This window comes from Alosa pseudoharengus, unplaced genomic scaffold, assembly GCF_046254945.1.
Source record: "Alosa pseudoharengus isolate Yale_2024_CS ecotype anadromous, Long Island Sound unplaced genomic scaffold, YU_APseudo_1.1 YU_APseudo_1.1_scf_22, whole genome shotgun sequence".
NCBI classification, from domain to species: Eukaryota; Metazoa; Chordata; class Actinopteri; order Clupeiformes; family Clupeidae; genus Alosa; species Alosa pseudoharengus.
In genome coordinates this window covers 16,945,962-16,964,221 of record NW_027468680.1, presented here as the reverse complement: position 1 = coordinate 16,964,221, position 18,260 = coordinate 16,945,962, and the positions used below count along the sequence as shown (strand labels likewise).

Sequence of the window (18,260 nt, the reverse complement as noted above, 5' to 3'; positions counted from 1 at the left end):
CCGAGGAGCTGCGCAACACGCCCGACATCCAGACGCGCCTGAGCGACGTGCGGGACCTGTACATGGAGCTACTCTCGCTGCTGGAGCTGCGGCAGAAGAAGCTGGACGACACCATGGCGCTCTACACCATCTTCAGCGAGACGGACGCCTGCGAGCTCTGGATGGGCCAGAAGGAGACGTGGCTGGTGAGCCTGGAGACGCCCGAGAAGCTGGAGGACCTGGAGGTGGTGCAGAACAGGTGAGTGTGTGTGTGTGTGTGTGTGTGTGTGTGTGTATGTGTGTGTGTGTTTGTATGTGTGTGTGTGTGTGTGTGCGTGTGTGTGTGTGTGTGTGTGTGTGTGTGAAAACATTACATTTTCAAAGTTTGAATGAAGAACTGGGACAATAACAGATACACATAGGCAATAAGTAATTATGTCGCTTCGGTTAAAAGCATCTGCTAAATACTCTTCTTTACCTTTATAATACTGACTTCTAATGGATGTATATTATTGAATTGCTTCTTAATAATTAATTACTTTTTTTAGACTGGCTATCCTGGCCTCAGAAATGGACAACATGCAGGCACGGGTGGACGATGTCAACAAAGCAGCCAAGCAGCTAGAGGACAGCAGACATCCCCGCACCAAGGAGGTTAAGGAATGTCAGACAAGACTCAATAAGAGGTGAACATCTGAGCTTGTTGTGTGTTCCAATTCATTATTATACAAGTTCAGTCAAGCTATTTATTAATATGCGACTGGACGAGAGGCCTTTAATGCCTTTAATCCCAGGACATCTTCACTCTGAATTTTTTGCACTGAATTGTAAAGCAAGAGAACAGCGATTTTATGACGTTGCATTTGACAGCGAGATTGAAAGAGAGAAAATTAAGTGAATCCAGTAGGGTGAATATTCAGATTAACATGTAATGTGAGGAAAAGCAAGTGATAGTATGAAAATTCTTATTTTCACATATAGCCTCCCTCACTCAACTTGGCTGCAGAGTGACATTTCCCATTGCTTGGTAACAGTAGACACCAAGAACTTTTTTGGGTGGGGTGGGGGGTGGAGGAGGAACAAATGAAAATGAACGACAGAAAACAGAATTTAATGTCTTTAAAATTTGGTTGTAACTCGAAAGTCTACGGTGGAACCACAAGTGTGGGTATATCCTTTACCAACCCACTCTCACTGGTGCCATATTGGTTTTTATAACTTATAAGTTTATACGTTTTTATACTGTTGTATTACTCATTGTATTTCGCATTGGTTATGCTCTTGCAATGTATTATGGAAGGATACACAATAATTAATGACTTCTTATTTCTTCAATTGAACTAGCTCTGGTCCACTGTTCTTGCTTTGCTATAGTCTTGTTGGGCTCGTGCTTGTGTGACAGTTGCTCATGTGTTGTGCATCATCTCAGGTGGGCGGCCTTCAAGGCCATGGTGGAGGACAAGAAGCACAAGGTGGACCTGGCCCTCAGCCTGCACAACTACGGCCTGGACTGCAGCGAGACGGAGACGTGGATCAAGGACAAGACGCGCGTCATCGAGTCCACGCAGGACCTCGGCAACGACCTCGCCGCCGTCATGACCATCCAGCGCAAGCTCTTCGGCATGGAGCGCGACCTGGCCGCCATCCAGGACAAGCTGGACTCGCTGCGTGGCGAGGCCGAGCGTCTAGCCCGAGACCACCCCGAGAGCGCCGACCGCATCCGGGAGCGCCAGGCGTCACTGGACAAGGCCTGGGACACGCTAAAACGCACGCTGAAGGACCGCGAGGACTCGCTGGGCGAGGTCAGCAAGCTGCAGACCTTCCTGCAGGACATGGACGACTTCCAGGCGTGGCTCTTCAAGACGCAGAAGGCCATCGCGTCCGAGGAGATGCCCGGCAACCTGCCCGAGGCCGAGGAGCTGCTGAGCCTCCACGACGCCGTGCGCGCCAACATGGACGGACACGAGGAGGACTACCACCAGGTGAGGGACACGGGTGCGGCCGTCACCCAGGGCCAGGAGGATGACCCTCAGTACCAGCAGCTGGAGCAGAGGCTCAAGGGCCTGGACAAAGGCTGGGACGAGCTACACAAGATGTGGGACAGCCGCAAGAACTTCCTGGACCAGGGTCTCGGCTTCCAGCAGTTCATGAGGGACGCCAAGCAAGTGGACGCTGTCCTGAACAATCAGGTAGGAACTTTTGTTTGAAGTAAGAAAAGGTGTAAGGTTTTATTAAACACAGTAGTAACATTGAAGGGTTTTTTTTACAAAATACAGAAAAAGTATTTTAATCGTGGATATATAAACAGTAGATCAGTTTGATTCCATGTATAACCTGTTTAACTAAATATATCTAGCTGTTCCATTACTGTCTGACTGAAATGGTGGCATATATGACTTCAAAATACTTAAAGTAAACATACAGGATAGAATGCAGATAATTGCAGGATTGCAGGAATGCAGGATTCATTTCTTTTTTTCTCTAAGACTGGGACTGTTGTGAATGAGAGTTCACCTTTTCTATTTTTGCATCCCTGAAACATTTATTGCCCTACATGTTCAAAGATGTCTTTCATTATTCCTTTTGATCAAGTTTTCAGTTGTTATTGTATTTATATTCAAAGTGTGTGTGTGTGTATGTCTCTCTCTGTGTGTGTGTGTGTGTGTGTGTGTGTGCGTGTGTGTGTGTGTGTGTGTGTGTGTGTGTGTGTGTGTGTGTGTGTGTGTGTGTGTGTGTGTGTGTGTGTGTGTGTGTGTGTGCATTAGGAGTACACCTTGGCTCATCTTGACCGGGCAGACACCATGGACGGAGCAGAGAAGGCCCTGAAGAAGCATGAGGACTTTGTGAGCACCATGGACGCCAACGAAGAGAAAATCATTAGCACACTGGACAGTGGACAGAGACTAGTGGACAGCGGGAACCTCTATGCACCAAAGGTGAAAGACAAGATGGACTCCATCCAGGACAGGTCAGTCTCTTATGTTGACTTGTTTGTAGTAACCATTTACCACAAAACACAAAACAAGTGATTCATATGTAAGGGCGATGGTAGAGATTTATGTCAAAGAACTGATAGAATTTAAAAATGTAACTGGCAACAAATGTCTTCTATGCACCAAAGACAGTCAGCATTTATTAAGTATGTTTTCATTGTAGCTAATTTTAAGAAGTTCACTGAACCAATAGCTATCTTTATATTCCTGTGAGTTTTGTACAGACTTCATGCCTTGGTTTTCTGTTGTGCAGTTGTTCCATTGTTCCGTAAAGTGACATTTTCATGGCACATCCTCCTGACCCCTACTTGGTATATGGCAGACTTGGTTCTAGAGTACTGATATAACTGTTCCTCTTCAGAGATCTATTCAGTTGTCCCACCAGCATGTTCTCTTGCCAAAAACAGACTGGAACAACTACTGTTCTCTCCATTAAATCTCACTGTGGCATTGGACATGGCCTTGGCTGCTACACTCACAGAGAGCTGCTCAGTGTCTCTCCTTCCATCCGCACTTACTGCTAATGATCCCAGTCAGTCAGAGACGTGGCTCTGTGCATTACTACTGCTGGATCAGCAGGGATCCATGGGCCTTGACATGAGAGAGGAGGAGGAGGGCAGCCATCCATTAGCCAGAGTCTGTCTGGATCCTCTCCTCCTCTGAGAGGAGATGCCTCCTGATGCATATCGATCCCATCTAAGAGAGAGAAAGAGAAAGAGAGAGAGAGAGAGAGATAGAGAGAACTCTCCCTGTGTAATATAGTCCTCCCTTAGCTCCAGAGGAGGTCAGGGGAAGAGCACATGTCAGGTCGGTGTTTGTGTACATTAGCAAAAGAGTTAAATGATTTGGATGCTTGCTGGTTTGTTGAAGGATAACATTTTTTAGAGTGTTGATCATCCTTTTTGCATGTCTGTGTGTGTGTGTGTGTGTGTGTGTGTGCTTGCATTTGTGTGTGCATCTTCCATTTGCAGATACAATAAAAATCGAAGGAAGGCGATAGAGGTTTCAGGCAAATTGAAAGACAACCGGGACCTTCAACACTTCCTTCAGAATACTCAGGATGTGAGTGACTTTCCTCTTTTTCAAAAACCATAATCACGCTACTACTGCACCATACAACATTTTGAAGTTAGTTATTATATTCTGTACCTCAATTACCTCCTCTCTCTCCATCTTCTTCTTGTTATTCATTTTCTTCTTCCCTGTATTTTCTCTCTTTCTCCCTCTCTCTCTCTCTGTCTCTCTCTCTCTCTCATGTATTTAGCTCACATTGTGGATAAATGAGAAGATGCTCACCGCCCAGGACACGTCGTATGATGAGGCCAGGAACCTCCACAGCAAGTGGCAGAAGCACCAGGCTTTCATGGCTGAGTTGGCCTCCAACAAAGACTGGCTCAATAAGATTGACCAGGTGTGTGTGTGTGTGTGTGTGTGTGTGTGTGTGTGTGTGTGTGTGTGTGTGTGTGTGTGTGTGTGTGTGTGTGTGTGTGTGTGTGTGTGTGTGTGTGTGTGTGTGCGTGTGTGTGCGTGCGTGTGCGTGTGTGCGCGTATGTAATTTAGCGCTGAATGTATTGAAGGCTAATATATATACTCCAAGTCTTGCAGAGCCAGACATTTATTAATTAGTTATCCATTAGTATTTGTTTGTTTTTTTGCAAACATTATATTCACAGTAAGTGAGAGGTATGTTCATAATGATAATATGCAAGTAGATTACAGACAAACTGAGAGTAAAAAGTTATATCCAACTTTTCTCTCCTAAAGCCCAATGGACCATTAAGTCAAGTCCATCTGTTTCATGTGTTATGATGCTAATCTACAGAAAAAAACATATTTTATCTGCTTTGTATCTGTTGCTGTCCTGTGAGTTGCTGTGAGTGAAAACCTCCCTCTTCCTGCTTACCTTTGCGCATCACCTGTGCTCTTCCTGACCACTTGTGCGTGTCCCCTCAGGAGGGCCACGAGCTAATGCAGTCCAAGCCGGAGTTCGAGCCCATTGTGACAGAGCGCCTGGCCCAGCTCCACGAGCTGTGGGACAAGCTGGAGTCCACCACACAGGACAAGGCCCGGCTGCTGTTCGACGCCAACCGCTCCGAGCTGTACGACCAGAGCCTGGACGACATGAAGAAGTGGCTGGGCGAGCTGCAGAACGAGCTCCAGGGAGACGACGAGGTCAAGGACCTGGCCAGTGCCAACAGGCAACTCAAGAAGCATCAGGTATGAGACAGAGGGTGGTGTGTGTGTGTGTGTGTGTGTGTGTGTGTGTGTGTGAGAGAGAGAGAGAGAGAGAGAGAGAGAGAGAGGGAGAAAGAGAGAGAATGAAGGAGAGTTTGTGCATGTGTTCGCGTATGTTTGCACATATTTGTGTGAGACATAGAAAGAGCAATTCAGGTGAGTATCCATGTGGATATGAGTGAATAACATTATGACAAAATATGTAACACATTCTGACAACAGTGTGGGACAGCCAAGTAAGTATGTGGATGAATGAGTCCTTGTGTCTGTGTCCTTGTGTCTGTGTGTGTGTGTGTGTGTGTGTGTGTGTGTGTGTGTGTATGTGTGTGTATGTATGTGTGTGTGTGTGTGTGTGTGTGTGTGTGTGTGTGTGTGTGTGTGTGTATGTATGTGTGTGTGTCTGTGTGTGTGTGTGTATGTGTCCTGTGTGGTGTGTATGTGTGTGTGTGTGTGTGTGTGCATTACCATGTACGTCCACACGACTCGCTTGACTCCCTCTGACCCACTGCTGACCCCGTGTGTTGTGTAGCTGACGGAGAACCAGGTGCGGGACCGCGGGCGCGAGCTGGAGGAGCTCCAGGAGGCCGTGCAGAAGCACGCCCCGCTCAGGGAGGACCGGCCCGAGATGGAGGCCGAGCAGCAGGCCCTGCAGAGGGAGTTCCAGAAGGTTCTCACCCCCCTCACCCAGCGCCGCGGCAAGCTGGAGGCCGCCAAGGCCGTGCACCAGTTCTACAGGGACGCCGCGGATGAGATCGTGAGTCGATTTAAATGTGGAACATCGAAAATTCATGTCTCAGGTCTTAACTGACTGGAAATAACAGGTTGTGTGTGTGTGTGTGTGTATGTGTGTGTGTGTGTGTGTGTGTGTGTGTGTGTGTGTGTGTGTGTGTGTCATTGTGCTGTAGCTATGGGTGGAAGAGAGGTTACCGCTGGCGATGTCTCAGGAGCATGGCAACAATCTCCAGTCTGTCCAGCTCCTCATGAAGAAGAACCAGGTGAGGCCCTCTCCTCTTCGATTCCATTGAATAACAGCTCTATTGAATTGCATTGAATAACAGCTGATTCAATAAGTTCATGAAGCAGTGAATTGCTGGTCACTTTTGCACTTGCTGGTTTTCAGCCCATTATGTTCAAATCAGACATCAGATAATGCAATAACATGCATGTTCCTTATGATGCATTTTAGCAATTGAGCATCAGTGCTTATTGCAATACAAATACAAACAGGTTACATAGTATACTTTGAACATGATCAGGTTATTGCTGTTATTAACTGATGCTTATGGCCTCATGTCTTTGTTTCCTCCAGACCCTGCAGAGGGAGATCGAGGGCCACCAGCCGCGAGTGGACGAGGTTCTGGAGCGCGGCCAGCGCATGGCGGCGGCGGCCGAGGGTGGTCCAGAGGCGCAGCGGATCCGCGAGCACGCCAAGGAGCTGGAGGGGGCGTGGGCGCACCTGCAGGGAGAGATGACCAAGCGCCGCCAGCGGCTGGACGGCTCTAACGAGGCGCAGCAGTACTTCAACGATGCCGAAGAGGCCGAGGCCTGGATCGGAGAGCAGGAGCTGTACATGATCGCAGACGAGAAGGCCAAGGTGAGGAGGAGGAGACAGAGAGGTGTGACTACGCAGACACACTGAGGAGTAGTAATGGTCACACCTAATCATATCTCATAGATAACTAATGTGTTACATCACTGAGTTACGGATTAATGTGATGTGATCGCAGTAATGTGTTTAGCTGTAATTTGTTGCAACCAGCTTGACACAGTTAACATATTTAACCACGCAGCTATGACAGTCCATGTCTCATCCATATGCCCTGTAACTGTGTTGCACAGAGATGCCTAACTGCAGCTGTCTTCAGTGGAAAGACCATATTTGAAAGGTTATGGTGTATAAAGTGGCCATAATGTGTTAATGGCATAATAAAGATTCTGGAGATATTCTACAGTATGTGGCTAAAGTAACTCTCTCTCTCTCTCTCTCTCTCTCTCTCTCTCTCTCTCTCTCTCTCTCTCTCTTCTCTCATTGTCTGTGCCCACAGGATGAGCAGAGTGCCATGGTGACGCTGAAGAGGCACCTCATCCTCAAGCAGGCCGTTGATGACTACGCCGACGCCATGCGGAAGCTGGCAGACCGTGCCCACAAGATGATGGCAGAGGATCATCCAGATGGGTATGCAGTACACACCCTCCCAACCACACACACACACACACACATACATACACACACACACACACACACACACACCCACACATACACCCACACACATACATACACACACACATCAACACATACATACACACACCCACACACACATACACACACCCACACACACACACACACACACACACTCACACTCAAACTCACACTCAACCACACACACACACACACACACACACACACACACACACACACACACACCCCCACACTCACACACACACGCACACACACACTTACACACAAACTTAAATTACATTACAGTACTTTTTGATATGAAAATGGGATATCGATGCACTGATACTTAACATGCCCCAGGTATACTGTATGTAATCTGCACACTTTTAGCTCAGAACTCTTATTGAAATGTCCAAAAAAAAGTAAAAAGTTGAAAACAAAAGAAGACAGACATGCTCATTGTGAGTTTCTCACCTTATATTGACATGGATATTGATTGTGTATGCAACCACATCAACTCTCTCCCTGTCTGTCTCTGTTTTCATTACCTTTTGCAGTGAGGCGATCCTCCGTAGACAGGGTCAGGTGGACAAACAATACGCTGGACTGAAGGAGCTGGCCGAGGACCGCAGGAAGAAGCTGGACCATACTTATCATCACTTCCTGCTCAGCCGCGAGGTGGAGGACCTGATGCAGTGGATCGCCGAGCGCGATGTCATCGCCTCCTCGCAGGAAATGGGACAGGACCTCGACCACGTCTCTGTACGCCCCCCACCCTCTTCACCTTTGTGCTTTAACCAAATGTACATTCATACATAGAACACTGTTTAAAGAAGCACATTTCACTATTCCATATCTTGCATTGTCCAGAATATAGTGATCGGCTAAATGTGTATGTCGATGAATAGTTTGTATTCATAGAGCAAAATTTTGTTATCTTGTCATTTCACAATTTGTGATAAATACAAACATTGACACCTCTTCTTTAAGAGGAAAACATGAATTAAGAGTATAGTATCTTCTGTTCAGTATCACCCCATCACTGTTTACTATAATGGGGTGCGTTTCCCAAAACCATAGTTGCTAACCTGTTAGCAACTTAGTTGGTTGGCAATGGGAAATTGCATTGCAACCAACAAAGTTGCTAAGTTAGCAACTATGCTTTTGGGAAACACGCCCATGTATGTTTGCACCAGTACATTTCTTATTGTTTCATCATGATTGTTCTACTACCCTTAGATCCTGCGGGATAAGTTCAGGGACTTTGCTCGGGAGACAGGCACCATGGGTCAGGACCGCGTGGACTCGGTCAACCAGATCATCGACCAGCTGATCGAGGGCGGACACACGGAGGCCGCCGCGCTGGCCGAGTGGAAGGACAATGTCAACGAGAGCTGGGCTGACCTGCTGGAACTCATCGACACTCGGGCGCAGCTCCTCACGGCCTCCTACGACCTGCTCAAGTATGTCTGACTATCTGACATAAATAACAATAACTGATCAATAACAAACATCCACTGTTGTGCAAATGTTATTTCTAACGGAATTGTTCATATCACATCACATTGTGATTGCCATTAGTGTATAGAAGGTAGTATATGGAATGTACATAGTATACTTTGAACATGACCAAATGTGTCACTGAATGTGGCTGTGCAGAAAGAAAATGGATCATCATATAAAATGTGTTGTAAAAGTGAATCTACACTTTATGATCAGTCACAAAACTCTGTGACACTAATAGCTGTATCATTTACAGGTCATTATGTTTTATCTGTTGTCATTAACTTTTAATTCTCTCTCATCCGTTTTTCCAATCATGTTCCCTTGCCAAAATATATGGTTTGTCATAAGTGTAGATTCATTTAGTCAATTTCCTCCAGTCTTTTTAGTAGCTCTGAAAATTGTTCCAAATTAATCCCCCTTCAGGGAGAGCAGCGATGTTGTGGTCCAAATGTGTTGTCTGCCACTGTCAATATTTGTGTTTGATACCGCATGCTTGTGTATGGATCACTGGTCTTGTTAAATATTGTCATGTCTGCTGTTAGGTACTTTTACGATGGTAAGGAGCTGGTGGCTCAGATCCAGGAGAAGCAGAATAATATTCCTGAGGATGTGGGAGAGGACTTCAGCAAGGCCGAGTCCTTCCACCGCATGCACGCTGCCTTCGAGAGGGACATCAGTACATTGGGCAAACAGGTATACCGCTGACCACACTACACTGGTTCACAGGTTTCTCTCTACAGTCTCAAGCTAGGTTAGGCTGTAAGGTGATTGTCAAAGAAGGAATGCTACTCAATACACAAAAAACAACAGTCTTATCCATTTTCATTTTCAATTTAAGTGGAATTATATTTGCAAGTGAATATTGTTTCTCTCCTGTTAAAAATAGATCTGAACTATTTTCACTTTAATAATACAAATAAAGACATTTTAATACAAACAAAAGGCATTTATTGTAAATAAAGTAAATATTTAATATTTTTATATTATTATATGAATTAAAAATCAATCAGGTATATAAAGTGACTAATGACAATAATAAATGATAATAAACCATCCCTCTTGTTCCATCTCTTACCCTTTACTCTCCCCCACTAGGTCCAGCAGTTCCAGGAGACCGCCGCTAGGCTGCACGCCCAGTATGCAGGCGACCAGGCCACAGCCATCCAGGCCACGGAGAAGGAGGTGATGGAGGCCTGGAAGGGCCTGCTGGACGCCTGTGACGGCCGGCGCGCCCAACTGGTGGACACGGCAGACAAGTTCCGCTTCTTCACCATGGTCAGGGACCTGATGGCCTGGATGGAGAGCATCATCCAGCAGATCGAGACCCAGGAGAAGCCCAGGTGAGAGGGGGAGGTCTGTCTGAGAGGAGGGGGACAGGGATGGATGTTTTTATGGGGATGAATCTGGGTCCATGTCACAGGTAGTGGGGAGGATTGTAATGTCTGTGATTATGTTTTTTGTGATAGCAGTGTCAATACTGATGTCATGAACCCTATAAGACTATATTTTCTGTTTTGACCCACCCTTTGACTCACTTCTGGTCCCATCTTCTCTTCTCTTCTCTTCTCTTCTCTTCTCTTCTCTTCTCTTCTCTTCTCTTCTCTTCTCTTCTCTTCTCTTCTCTTCTTTTCTCTTCTCTTCTATTCTCTGTTTTCTCTTCTCAGGGATGTGTCCTCTGTAGAGCTCCTGATGAAGTACCACCAGGGTATCCGTGCCGAAATGGAAACTCGGGTGCCAAAGTTCACAGAATGTGCCGACCTTGGCCGGGCGCTGTTAGCTCGCAACCACCGTGACTCAGCTGAGGTGAGGGGTCAGAGTCGGTCAAAGGCTGGCGCACGGCATGGAATGTCAAAACATCGCTGTGGTCTTACAATCTGTCAGTGAACGATTTAGAAAACTCACTGTCATCAACAACCCCGTGCCACTGTAGTTATGCCGTAGTCCAGCTCAGGAAGTTGTCCCCTTTATTGTACATGTAACATGGCCATGCTATGCTATATATGGCAGCAGAATTGATGTGAGCATGGCATGGACCCATCAGAGCTACAGTCAGCACTATTATAATTTCCATATATTATATAACAACTATGTTGTTTTGTATTTATGTGTCGCTTTGGACAAAGGCGTCTGCCAAATCCATAACCATAACCATATAATAGTCAACTACTGCACAGTAGTGCATTCCCTTCCTAATTCCTGTCATGTGTGCCTGTGTGCTGGAATAGCTTGTTTAAAACCAGAAAGTTCCATGAACTCTCACCCCCAACCCCCCACCCTAGCTATTTCTGAACTCTGGCAGGCTGGTGTCCTCACATTGTCCATTTGTGACCAGAAAGGTTCTGTAACCTCGACTAGACTAGACAACTTTGCCTTGTTATGCTGCAGGAGTTATGCTTATGTTATGTTATGCTGTTGCTCTGTCTCCGCTCTCTGTTAAGACACACGCTAATTTCTCGTCTCAGATCAAAGAGAAGCTAATGCAGCTGATGGACAAGAAGAAAGAGATGATGCTCAAGTGGGACGACCGATGGGATTGGCTCAGATTATGTGAGATCAATACTTTTAATCCCATCCATACACATTCACACACAGGCCCCTTTCAGAATTCACGTACAGAAGCCCTTTAATATAAGAACACACACACACACACAGACACACACAGTCACACACACACACACACACACACACACACACACACACACACACACACACACACACACACACATTCAAACACTTTTCTGAATACAGGGCTGAACAATAGTCTGGTAGTCTGAGGGCCACTAAAAACTTAATTTCAGTGGCTTGAATTGACCTTCAAAAAGATCTCCTGTCTCCTCCACACCTGTTTCATGGCCCGTGTTGTGTGATGTGATGTCCCCCAGTGTTGGAGGTGTGCCAGTTTGCACGTGACGCGTCGGTGGCGGAGGCCTGGCTGGTGGCTCAGGAGCCTTACGTGGCCAGCAGGGACCTGGGCCTCACCGTGGACGAGGTGGAGAAGCTGCTCAAGAGGCACGAGGCCTTCGAGAAGTCCACCGCCGCCTGGGAGGAGCGCTTCTCAGCTCTGGAGCGTCTCACCACGGTAAGGAGGGCCAGTGTGTGTGTGTATGTGTGTGTGTGTGTGTGTGTGTCATTGATACATGTTGAATGCACATTGTCTGTCTGAAATGCATAAAATCAAATAAAGCATCAACTCTGTGGGGGTGTGTGTGTGTGTTTGTAAACATTACATCTACTCTCTGAAATGCATGAAATACCAGTTTAAATATTAAATGTCTGTGCGTTTGTGTGTGTGTGTGTGCGTGCCTGTTGATGTGTGTTTGAGAGTCTGTGAGAGTGCATTGTGTGAAATATTTATTTGTAACAGGCCGGCCTCTTTGTCTCTCTCCCTCTGTCAGCTTGAATTGTTGGAAATTAGGAAGCAGCAACAGGAGATGCAACAGTACATGACAGATGAAGATAAAGATACCAGGTAAGTCTCTCTTTCACAAACACACACAGAAACATGCATGCGCGCGCACACACACACACACACACACACACACACACACACACAGACACACACACACATACAAACACACACACACACACACACACACATACAAACACACACACACACACACACACACACACACAGAAACACACACACACACAGAAACACTAACACCAACATATATTACCCTCCTTATAAACTGGTTTCCCTGTCAGCAGGAGAGAAGACACAGGATTTGTGGAGGATTCCTCCCAGCTTTATACAGTAGAAGAGCAGTCAATGGTAAGAACTGTTGGCACACCTTGTCTGTAGCCCTGAATGTTTTATTGTATTGGCATGATTTCAGAGCAGGGTTTCTGCTATATTATTAATTTTATCTGCTCATTACATTACATAAATAATTACAAGGAAACGTATAATCAATGTTATCAAGTTTTTTAATTAGATGATATTAATCTAAATATCTGTCTGCATGTTGTATATACCGGTATATATATCTATATATCTGTGTGTGTGTGTGTGTGTGTGTGTGTGTGTGTGTAGTCTGCCTCAGCTGCAGTGGAGCCAACCTCAGGTCACACAGAGGGCACCGTGGGCGACTCCACCGTGCCCATCGTCTCGGAGATGCACGAGAGCGCCTCCATCGAGCTGGACCCATCCGTGTCCAGCCAGGTCGCTAGCAGAGAGCCCGAGAAGGCCCAGACGCTGCCCGCAGAACCGCCCAGAACACAGGCCGTCATCTTAGAGGGCACCTTGACACGCAAGCACGAGCTGGAGCCAGCGGGCAAGAAGGCTTCCAACAGGTTTGTTTCTGTTGTTCAGTCATTATGCTCTGTGCATTCTTAATAGTTGTTTTGGTTGCATTGTTTTATGCCATAATCTAATTAATCACTGCTAAAAAAGAAAGGAAATAAATATAATACATTATTTACCTTCATAGCCAAGTATGTGCAACAGCAGAGGTGCTTCAAACATTTTGTGTCATAGGATATTTGTACACTCTCATTTGTTTATTGTGGATCAGAAATATGTATTATAGCCGTGTAGCCGTGGCCTACTGGTTACCGCTTCGGACTTGTATCCGGAGAGTTGCCGGTTCGAACCAGTAGGAAGCGGCTGAAGTGCTCTTGAGCAAGGCACCTAACCCCTCACTGCTCCCCGAGCGCCACTGTTGTAGCAGGCAGCTCACTGCGTCGGGATTAGTGTGTGCTTCACCTCACTGTGTGCTGAGTGTGTTTCATTAATTCACGGATTGGGATAAATGCAGAGACCAAATTTCCCTCACGGGATCAAGAGTATATAAACTTATACTTATACTTTTTTATTCATGCATTCATTCATTCATTTTCTTTTGCTTTTCTATTGTCCTCTCAGGTCCTGGAACAACCTGTACTGTGTGCTGAAGCCAGGACAGCTTTCTTTCTACAAAGATGCCAAGAGCTTTGGTCATGGTGTCACATACCACGGTGAAGACCCCATGCTGCTCAGCAACGCTTCCTGTGAGATTCTGAGCAACTACAAGAAGAAGAAGCAGGTCTTCAAGCTACGGTAAGAAGCATTTGTGTCTAACAGAAAGACAACTCTTAACTACAATATCTGATTGTGTACCGTGGATTGTGGATTTTTCTGTTTGTGGACAATAACATTTGACATTTGCTCTGTTCTCTCCTGCTTCTCCCCTGATCTTCTTACTTACTTCATATTTTCTACTGTATTGAACAGGCTGGAAGATGGCAGTGAGTATCTGTTCCAGTGTAAAGATGAGGTAAGTTCAGCCAACTAATTCATTAATGACCTCGTAAATTACACACAGTTCAATCAGTGTCTGTTAAAACATGCAGCAGATAGCTTGGAAGCTTTTGGCAGTTATCAGAACGTTCTCTGACCCCTCCACTTTTTATAACTTGACTTTTATAAAAACTTGTTTTATATTTAAGTACTCATTTTAAAATGGAGCCTTGAAGGTAAATGAGAAAGCTTGTGTAAGAGCTCTTGAACCTCCTCTTTAACCATCCCTGCTTCCTCTCTCCCCATCCAATGTAGGATGAGCTCCAGAAATGGACCCAGTCTGTGGGGACAGCCACCCTGTCCCTGGTAGAGGAGGAGGTCCCTGGGCCCTCAGGGTCCACCAGGGCCCGCAGCCTGCCCCCTCCCTCCTCATCCACCATCCCCGAGGCCTCCTCCGCTAAGAAGGACAAGGAGAAGAGGTTCAGTCTCTTCACCAAGAAGAAGTGAGCAAGTGAGGCGGGGGCCATCGTCACAGACAGACACAGATAGAGCACCAGAGTAGAGGGTGCTTTTCTGGCCAGGGATCGGGTTCAGATGAACTACCCGTCAGTGGAATATGAGATGATTTTTTTTTTCCTATTTGTCTAACTATATTTTATTTTTACATTATAATAATTTGTAAGGATTATCCATATTAGGTAATGTTCCTGATGTTTCAGTGACAATACAACACTGCTGCCTGTATTTAAGCCTGTGAGCACTGACCTTTTTGTGTTTGTTTTGTTTTGTTTCTTCGCTTGTTTGATTGTTTTTTATTTCTTTTTTACTTTTTTTCTCCTTTTGGGCACAACCCAAATTCACTTTGTTATCAAGTACAACACACATGCACAGGAATGCTCTGCCCACTCACCTTCAACCAAAGATTATTTGTAATATTTGCTTTTTTTCCCTCTTCCTCTTCTAGGGCATGTTTTTAGTATATACTTGTAACCTTGTATTTTAAAGCCTTGTCAAAGAGTGGTGTTTCTTAATCTGCCTTATAATCCACAAAGAAATGGTTGTGAACAGTAATACTGTGCTTCTCTGCATCCGGAGGACTTGAGCTCTGATTATCATTGATTCTCTTTATTGGGCTAGGCTAGGATATAGAAGGTGTAGTCTTTTCAATGCTGTTTCGCCAACAGGTGATGTTGTTGTGAGTGGAAATCACTGTACAGTACTGTATAGTCATAAAGCACAACAGGGACACCGATTACGAAGGCAGATATGCAGTAGAGCCACTCATACAGTATGTTCATGTCTGTTTGCTCTCAAGTCCAGGCAACAGGGAACAAGGATCTTACCCGGAATTACGCAAATTATATGTTTTCCAAATGTTGAGATTTAATATGAACAATATGTTAGATATAGAAACAAGCTAAAACACAGTAATACTAAATGTGTTGTACAAAAGCTAGAATTATAACCAAATTGTTCTCACGAACTTTGTATTAAACCTTGCATATCATGCATATACCTATGTTTTTTTTTATCTAACCATCTAATGCATGACTGAGTTTATTTACTGAATATGACTATGGTGCTATGATCTGGCAATATGTCCATCTTGAAATCTCAGGCTTGTCTGTCAGCCTCTTGAAAGGACCTGATGCTGTCCTGCATAATCTGGCAGCAAATCTATGCATGGGTGTCCAACCAACTGTCTCACATCCAGTACATACCACTCATCCTGGGAACAGGAACGCAGTCAGCTGAAAGACAGGAAGAGAGGAGAAAGCGAGAGAGAGAGAGAGAGAGAGTAAATAGTTAGAAATCAGGACAAGCTAGGATGATCCCCATGGGTCAGTTAAACGGAGAGCTGCTGTTCCATACCAGCTGCACAACAGTGGCCTGGACACAGAAAGAATATGAGTTGAAAAATGAATGTACAGTATGAGGGAGAGACAGGAAGTGATGCGAAGGCCAATCAGGATGTTGCTACAAGGTGCCAAAGACTGATAGAGAGAGAAAGGTGTAGCCTACTTTTAGAACTCCCTCATAAAAATTAGGGTCCATGTGGACTGTTTTTTTAGTTCTTATAGGGGACTAGATAAACTCATCATTAATACCTTTATGAATACCATGCTATTACAGAAATGTTTAATTAGAATTAAGATAATTTATACCCTATAATGAAAAGATCAAAGTTGTATTTTTTTTCCCTGGTTGAGAGCTTCTCATCCCATTAATAACTTCAGACTATTTCACATCAGTTATTCCAAATAGTATGTCCAGACACACATTTATAATGTTCTGCACCCTCACTTTTTTCGGTCTTGTGTCAATCAGGATTCATGAACTGCAACCAGTGTGGGGGGAAAAGTTTATCTGTGTATCTGTCTGGTTGAATGACAGTGCAGTGGCCTCAGTATAAAATAATATCTTCAGGAATCCCTGAGATGATAATTTAATAGCAAGTCTATAGGAGCAAAACTAGTTGACCACCTCTTTTGCTTACTTTATTAACATATTGATCTGTGTTTTTAAAGATGAGATTAATTCTGAAAGACAAAACAAGTCTTCATGCAGTCATGTTATATTTTATCAAATTGATTTACTTTTTCTCTGCAGCTCTAACTTTTTGTACAGAACTCTTCAGGACAAACCATTCATTGTTTGTTTATTCTCACCTCCATTTCTTTCATTCTTTTCATCAGCATTTTCTACTCTGAAGCCATGTTTTTAATATTTAAAAAAGAGATGCTAAAAGCACAGGGTCATAGTACAGGAGGAAAGCAGGTCCTGGGAATTATCTAATAAACAATCTGGAGAAGAAACAAGCAAGCCTCCTCATTTCATTCCTGCGTGTGTGTGTGTGTCTGTGTGAGTGTGTGCGTGCGTGTGTGTGTGTGTGGAGAGAGAGCTTCAGGCCAGGCGATGGCTCTCTAGAAATGTGAAAATGTGATAAAAAGTAGGCCTACTATAAGTTGGTTGCCTGTGAGAATCCAGACGAACCTCTTAGCAAAGTTGAATTTGCTCTGCAGGTCAGTCTGGCAAGGAGGCCATTGACACCCATTTCCAATGTTCCAAAAACCCAGGCACCAATCACAATCGCTTATCAGGCATGGGGCGTGCTGTATACATGACAGATAGAGCAGTGCATTCAACACAACCACTGGCTGCACTCGTTGCAACAGGGTATACAGATATAGATGTGTGTTGTTTTTCTTCTTTACATGTTTACATGTAAATTTTCTTTCATGAAAGAGTACCTTGGATTTCCTTTTTCTACAGATCTGGATGTGTATTTTCTTTGGAATTGACAAAGCTACTGCATTCAAAAGCTTTGTTTAGGCCTACAAGAAAGAGAAGCTCTTTTCCAAAACGCTATATCCACCATTTTAATGCATTTTCATATGTATGTATAGACTATTTTTTATTATGATTTTTTTTTACAATTAGTGGAACTTTAATACTATCATATTAGGCCTATTTGTGTTTTCATTTTGCTGCTCTGCCGCTCTTGCGCGTTCCACGCCGAAATTCAACCATGTTTAACTCATGCTGTAATCATAGGCTACAAGCACAACACAAATCTTTGTTCCATTCACTCAGCACAACCTGCAGCGAATGCAGTGCGTGCTTTCTCCTATCTGTTAGCCCCTTACAGTAGGCCTATGTGCAACTCCAGAAAACGTGTTTTTGTTTTTCATCAATTGATAGGCTAGGCCGCAAATAGCGCTCAGCTCTAAGATCTTTGCTTATTCATGGGGTTCATTCGGTCCCTTTCCACAGGTTTATAAAATCAAGCACCTAGATTATGAAACGACGCTGAACGATGCAGACTGCATGGTGCTTGCTTAATAGGCCTACATCTGTGGAAAGGGACCGGATGAAATCCATGAGCCTCTTTTGCTGTGGAGCTAGAAGAATCGTAGAATTGGGTTTAGCAAACAACTATCTACTAACTAGTTTTGAATATCGAGAATAAAGACGAAATGTCGAGATTAAAGTCGACATTTCAAATTTAATGTCGACATGTCATCTGGTCATGGCAAAAAAAGTTTTCTCTTCATGTGTGGCCTATATTTCTAGTTCGTTCTTTTCCAGCCCATCAGATGGCGCTAAAGTACCAGAAAGAGGTTGCCATTCTGCAGCAACGCCTCAACGA

The 18,260-nt window shown here is 44.7% G+C and overlaps 1 protein-coding gene across 4 annotated transcripts in view; it reads left to right on the top strand.

The window, feature by feature from the left end:
- The window catches only part of sptb (spectrin, beta, erythrocytic), a 37,140-nt gene extending 21,519 nt beyond the window's left edge, over positions 1 to 15,621 (top strand). For 2 of the 4 annotated variants that reach the window (XM_076300799.1, XM_076300797.1), the window contains 24 exons: positions 1 to 238; positions 528 to 665; positions 1,409 to 2,168; positions 2,745 to 2,947; positions 3,944 to 4,034; positions 4,237 to 4,383; positions 4,926 to 5,189; positions 5,737 to 5,961; positions 6,113 to 6,202; positions 6,517 to 6,801; positions 7,253 to 7,383; positions 7,944 to 8,148; positions 8,626 to 8,849; positions 9,435 to 9,585; positions 9,988 to 10,232; positions 10,557 to 10,695; positions 11,355 to 11,439; positions 11,775 to 11,971; positions 12,288 to 12,361; positions 12,598 to 12,664; positions 12,926 to 13,185; positions 13,757 to 13,930; positions 14,105 to 14,147; positions 14,426 to 15,621. The exon at positions 1 to 238 is cut by the window's left edge and continues 633 nt beyond it. In XM_076300799.1, coding sequence (XP_076156914.1) covers positions 1 to 238; positions 528 to 665; positions 1,409 to 2,168; positions 2,745 to 2,947; positions 3,944 to 4,034; positions 4,237 to 4,383; positions 4,926 to 5,189; positions 5,737 to 5,961; positions 6,113 to 6,202; positions 6,517 to 6,801; positions 7,253 to 7,383; positions 7,944 to 8,148; positions 8,626 to 8,849; positions 9,435 to 9,585; positions 9,988 to 10,232; positions 10,557 to 10,695; positions 11,355 to 11,439; positions 11,775 to 11,971; positions 12,288 to 12,361; positions 12,598 to 12,664; positions 12,926 to 13,185; positions 13,757 to 13,930; positions 14,105 to 14,147; positions 14,426 to 14,617 — 4,628 coding nt within the window. In that variant the 3' untranslated portion in view covers positions 14,618 to 15,621. The remainder of the gene's footprint in view (positions 239 to 527; positions 666 to 1,408; positions 2,169 to 2,744; positions 2,948 to 3,943; positions 4,035 to 4,236; positions 4,384 to 4,925; positions 5,190 to 5,736; positions 5,962 to 6,112; positions 6,203 to 6,516; positions 6,802 to 7,252; positions 7,384 to 7,943; positions 8,149 to 8,625; positions 8,850 to 9,434; positions 9,586 to 9,987; positions 10,233 to 10,556; positions 10,696 to 11,354; positions 11,440 to 11,774; positions 11,972 to 12,287; positions 12,362 to 12,597; positions 12,665 to 12,925; positions 13,186 to 13,756; positions 13,931 to 14,104; positions 14,148 to 14,425) is intronic. The other 2 variants (XM_076300801.1, XM_076300798.1) reach the window with 1 other exon arrangement.
- The last annotated feature ends 2,639 nt before the right edge of the window (positions 15,622 to 18,260 follow it).